Source organism: Platichthys flesus, chromosome 12, assembly GCF_949316205.1.
Source record: "Platichthys flesus chromosome 12, fPlaFle2.1, whole genome shotgun sequence".
Taxonomy (NCBI): domain Eukaryota; kingdom Metazoa; phylum Chordata; class Actinopteri; order Pleuronectiformes; family Pleuronectidae; genus Platichthys; species Platichthys flesus.
Window position 1 is genome coordinate 80,987 of NC_084956.1, and position 5,601 is coordinate 86,587.

At 41.7% G+C, this 5,601-nt stretch overlaps 1 protein-coding gene across 1 annotated transcript; it reads left to right on the forward strand.

Annotated features, from left to right (window-relative positions):
* Window positions 1–585: 585 nt before the first annotated feature.
* srp19 (signal recognition particle 19) lies at window positions 586–3,987 on the forward strand. Its single transcript, XM_062401380.1, has 5 exons — window positions 586–764; window positions 1,987–2,062; window positions 2,222–2,293; window positions 2,391–2,499; window positions 3,348–3,987. Exons 1-5 carry the CDS (start codon window positions 727–729, stop codon window positions 3,476–3,478), a joined length of 426 nt encoding a protein of 141 aa, XP_062257364.1. The 5' UTR covers window positions 586–726; the 3' UTR covers window positions 3,479–3,987.
* Window positions 3,988–5,601: the final 1,614 nt, after the last annotated feature.

Below are 5,601 nucleotides of genomic sequence, written 5' to 3' on the forward strand. Positions count from 1 at the left end.
TCTATATAGGGAGGACATTTTGACTGGTCATCACTTTCTGACCCACTTTTAATGGACTGTTTGGATCATGTGAATTTATTTTTGTAATGGTGTGAACATAATAACAAGTCATTTAAACTATATTCATCTAAGATTTTACAATCATTGTAGTAATTTTTAGTTCCTTATTAATGGAGAAAATACTTCATTTGTGGGTCTCGCAGCTTGCCGGTGATTTCCATGGCATTCTGGGAAATTCTTATAGCCCTCGGTTTGAAAAATTGGTCTAAAAAATCTCAGTTTGGAATGTGTGTGTGTGTAAAATATGTGTGTGTGTGTGTTTTCTAGTCGTGCTGGCAGGAGTACCTGACGGCGAGGATCGAACAGAACCCAGTGATGAACTGTAACTGTCCACCAGTTACTTTGATTTGCATCAAATCAGATGAACTGGTTCAAAACCACTGGTTCTGCTGAGGAACACATTGATGTCTGAAGTTGAACTTTACACTGTGAACATTAAAGTTCCTTCACTTTACTGAGCTCTGTATTATATGACTGTTAAAGGATTATTTTAATAACAAACAGAAGGGGGCAGCAACACGTCACGAAGCGTCTAATCTGCTGCAAACCGAAGAAGAAGCAGCATCACGTCGTAGGGCCTGTTGTTCACTGAGCAGCAGAGACTCGCTTAGTCAAAGACCGTAGATACACATGTTTGTTTATCTAAGTGTATATTCAAGGTTCTAAATGGCTCATTTAACACAGAATCCCGCCGACAAGTTGAGGTGAGTTCCAGTACAGAGCTAGCCGTTTAGCCGAGTGAGGCTAAGCTAACAGTGCGAGACTCCTATAGGACATATGTGAATTTAAGGTCAACTTGTTTTTCTGTTGATATTACGTGTTTTTTAATTATAAGCGTGGTACAGTTTGTTATTTCGTGTCATCTGCTTCAGCTCGGCTAAGTTATATTTGTATTTTATATTTTTAATTCTAAAAAGAAAACACCGGTTTGGTTTTGAAGACTGACGCGGATGTTAACGGCAGTGCATGCTGGGTAGTGAGAGCCACTAACTAACTTACTAACTTACTATGGGTCATTAAGTCGCTTTTCCGTCTCGTGATAAATAGTCAACGGTTTGTTTTTAATTCAAGATTTACGACGTGTTTAGCAGAAACCTTGGCGGATGTTAAAACGCGGTAGTTTTTGTACGAGGTCTGGTCCTTTAGCATGACGTGTTCATGTACTCAGTTGTGTTTCATGTCAAAAACCTGTTTGTGTCATTTTGTCCTGAAACATGCTTTGTTCTCACTCGGGTGTTCACATCATGTAATGTTCAATTGATTCATATTTTCCTAATGGAACTCAGTGTTTTCTGCTGGTTCAGTTAACCTCAGCTCATCAGCCCCTGAACGTGTCATGAAAGCTGTTTTCAGACTTTCTCTGGAGGAGGTGTATTTGAGAAGGAGAAGGTCCGACTGAGAGAGTCCGGACTTCCTCCAGAGTTTCTTATGACAGCCCAGAGTACAACGTCAGCAGAAAGTCCTGGAATTAAAAAAACGATACAAATATCTCGGGATGAAAAAGCGGAGCCACACAAGATAACGTCAAGACGACTTTTGGTCATACAAGCTCACATCTGTGTCTAGGTGCTCCATCAAAAACTTGCGATCTCTGCATCAGAACTAATGTTTCATCCTGCTGGTGCCCCCCCCCCCCCCCCCCCCCACCTGAGTCTCCTGCAGATTTCTATGCTGTTGTGAACACGTCTGAGCAGAGAATCCCCTGCTGTTTTGTTCATGTGAGAAAAACAATCCAGACCAAATTCTGCCGACATCCTCCGTAGTGCATGTCTGAAAAAGCTCCAAACCGTGCACATGGACTCTCTCCCTGGTCAAAGTTATATCAACACAGTAAACTGTAACTGTAGAGTCTTGTCATATTTTCCTGTAAATGTTAACGAGTAGTGATGGACTTCCTGAACCAGTGTCGTCTGTGTCATGTTTCAGGTTCATCTGTCTCTACCCAGTTTACATCAACAATAAGAAGACACTGGCTGAGGGACGCAGGATCCCAACAGAGAAGGTGACTTACATTTTACACATTTTTACCTTTCACGCAGCAGAGTGACATGTTCAGTGAGGCCTGCCCACCTGAGACCAATGTGTGGTGCCTGGTTTCACTCAGCTGAGTGAAGGTGGTGATCATTCAGTGATGAAGAGCCACTCCTGTCCTTTGTTGCAGGCTGTGGAGAATCCGTCCTGTACTGAGATCCGAGACGTCCTGACGGCTGCTGGCATGAACGTCTACATGGAGGTAAAAACTCACACACACACACACACACGACATCACGGAACAAGTTCATGTATGATGTACGATCACTATACTATCGTACTATGTGTGTGTTTTACAGAACAAAATGCATCCCAGGGAGTGGAACCGGGACGTCCAGTTCAGAGGTCGTATCAGAGTTCAGCTGAAGCAGGAAGATGGTTGTCTCTGTCAGGACAAATTCAGCTCCCGTAAGTCCTACACTGTGTGTGTGAGTGAGTGAGTGAAGCTGCTTTCAGACCTGCACTGAACTCTGGACTCGTTCCAAACTTTTTCCGGATGGGCTGTAAAATGTCAGAGTGAGTCCATGTGAGGAAGCAGTAGGACAATGTGTGGAAGCTTCCCAGTGAGCGAGTGGACGTGTGGATGAGGTTTCTAACACGTGACGTGAAACATGAAGAACACAAACGTCTCAGGATGAAGAAGAGGAGCTGGACACGTAGAAGACGAAGACGTCCACTTGGAAACACGAGGAGATTCCAGATCTTCTGGTGATGAGGGCCGGTGTGGATGAGATGGAAACAACAACACTGATCTTTCCAGAGCAGAGTTTATAAGTCATGTCCCGCCTCCTGCTGCTCTACAGGCTCCGCCCCTGGCCTGATGTTCCAACATGTTTCTGTTGAGTCATAAGGATCCTTAACAGTTTAATTTGGGAGGAGGAATTTGACAGATTTTAGAAAAATGCTGGGAAAAAATTTAATGTATTGTTGAAATGTGCTGCGATTTTTTTCTTATTTCCTCAGGTAAAGATGTGATGTGTTTTATTTCCTCAGTAAAGATGTGATGTGTTTTATTTCCTCAGGTAAAGATGTGATGTGTTTTATTTCCTCAGTAAAGATGTGATGTGTTTTATTTCCTCAGTAAAGATGTGATGTGTTTTATTTCCTCAGTAAAGATGTGATGTGTTTTATTTCCTCAGTAAAGATGTGATGTGTTTTATTTCCTCAGTAAAGATGTGATGTGTTTTATTTCCTCAGTAAAGATGTGATGTGTTTTATTTCCTCAGGTAAAGATGTGATGTGTTTTATTTCCTCAGGTAAAGATGTGATGTTTTACGTTGCGGAGATGATCCCTAAATTAAAGACTCGGACCCAGAAGAGTGGGGGAGGAGAGAGCAGCTCTCAGCAGGGAGAAGGAGGGAAGAAGAGCAAGAAAAAGAAGAAGTAGACCCAGGACATGACTGTACAGTACAACACAATTTTACTTTTCCAAAATCCAAGGTTTATCACTTTGAGGTCATCGATTTTTGATTGTTTGGATCAGTTTCAGAAAGAATCTAATTCTGAAGTCGAGCTCGTTTTGAAAAGGAAAATCAGGCTGTGGCGAACAGTCAACTGAAGAAAACTATGAACAGCTAATTGACTTGTTTCAGCAGGAAACTCCTTTCAGTCACATTAAGGATTTCAAAGAGGGCCTGGAATATGCATCTGTGTTTGAATCCCTCCCCTCTCCATATTTTATTAATGCATCTGGATCTTGCAAGAGAAGATGAATAAAAAGTAAATTCTCGCTTTTTTTGTTCTGAGATAATTGAAGAAACCTTGTGAGGATTGTGTCGCGGGAGTAAATCAGTTAGACCTCATCCTGTAAATAAAATAGTCATTATTGAAATGCTCGATTAACGCCGACACTGTCTGTAATAATTCAGTTATATCAAATTAAAGTTTGATGCATGAGTCGTGTTTTTCTTCAATGATTTAATAATGTTCTCCTGTGACACTGTCAATTTTTAAAAGGAAAGAGCATCTTTATTTAAAACCCATATAATCTTTAAACAACACTTTGCTGCTGTTCATCAGGTCATTGACCTTCAGTTCTGCTACAAAGTGTTTATTCTAATCAAAGCTGTAAAGACTCTTGTGATGTCCTCTGTGACAGGGGACATCTGTTAACTAGTGTCTGTCCTGGGAGACGGATCCTCACATGTGTCTCTGAGGTTTCTACCTTCTCCACCTGTTGAAGCTTTCAGTAGTTTGACTCTTGAAGAACAGAGGACGTCTCACCTGGTTAAAGACGAGGAGACAAACTGGGACCTGTGAATATGGGCTCTACAAATAAAATTTGATTGACAAACACAAGTGTGATTCCTTCAACTGAGTGACTTGACAGTTCAACATGAAACTATCCTTGTGAAACCATCACTCACTAAATGTGCAGTTTTCTTCTGAAAGTCTCAATCTGTCGTCAAATGCAGCTTCCAAAGGTTTCAGCCACGGAACTGAAACACGGGTGAAGAGAACGTGAACAGGAACAAAGAACGAATTCCGTTTGTGAACCTTTGAGTTGAAAAACACATTTACTGAACTATTCATTAAGTTTCCCAACTTTGTGTGTGTGAACTCTCCCCTGATAGAATTATCTTTTTTGGGGGGGTTCTTTCTTTGCTTGTTTATTTTTTTCTTGCTCCTCAGGTTGTTGTTTGTGACCTTTTTAAAAATTACAAACTGTTTGATTTGACTCATTAAAGTTACGTTTGTCTCTCAGACACAAAATGCAGGAACAGGCATGTGTGCTGTTGATTTGTGTATCTCCCTCCCTGTGCAGCCTGATGGAGCAGCAGGTAGCTCCTCATGCTAGAACTAGAAGGAGTCAGGGAGGAGGAGCAGAGAGCAGCTGTCTGTGGACAACACATTAAGAACATTCCCTCGTCCTGCTCTTGCCTCCATTTCACCTGTTGTTACTTTGATTGCACCAAATCAGAGAAACTGGTCACAACCACTGATTCAAGAGTTTATTATCAAATGCAAAACAATATCATGAAGCAGTCGCTGGCAATGAAATGCTTGAGTCACAAGCTCTCTTCCAGTAATGCTCAGGTAATTACAACCCAAAAAATATATATAACATAGAATATAAACATATATATATATATTTATATATATAGCTGAAGAAAAACAATAGTGCAATTATGCCACGGGGCTTGTTTAGTGGAGTTATTAAAGTTGGGAGGAGTTTAAAAGTCTTATGTCCTGGGGGATGAAACTGTCTCTGAGCCTGGTGCTGCCGGCCCGGATGCTGCGGTACCGTCAGCCAGACGGCAGCAGGAGAACAGTTCATGGCTGGGTGATGGGGGTCTTTAATAATCCTGGTTCTGAGACTGGTTCTTCTGATGGACACTTTGATCTCTGACATTTAACTGGTGTTTTACTGTGTTAATTTTATACCACGTGGCCTCAAGATCATCTGGTTCTGTACTGCCGTCAGCAGCAGGACGCTGTAGTTTCGTCCTCCTGCCTGGTGGAGGCAGCAGATAACCAAAACCTAGTTTGAAACCGGAAACCGGAAGTAGA

Excerpts from the sequence above, each read along its gene's own strand:
- srp19 (XM_062401380.1), top strand. The coding sequence starts at position 727 with ATGGCTCATTTAACACAGAATCCCGCCGACAAGTTGAG. Across the intron at positions 2,063-2,221 it reads GCAGGATCCCAACAGAGAAG|GCTGTGGAGAATCCGTCCTG; the intron begins GTGACTTACATT and ends CCTTTGTTGCAG. Across the intron at positions 2,500-3,347 it reads TCAGGACAAATTCAGCTCCC|GTAAAGATGTGATGTTTTAC; the intron begins GTAAGTCCTACA and ends TTATTTCCTCAG.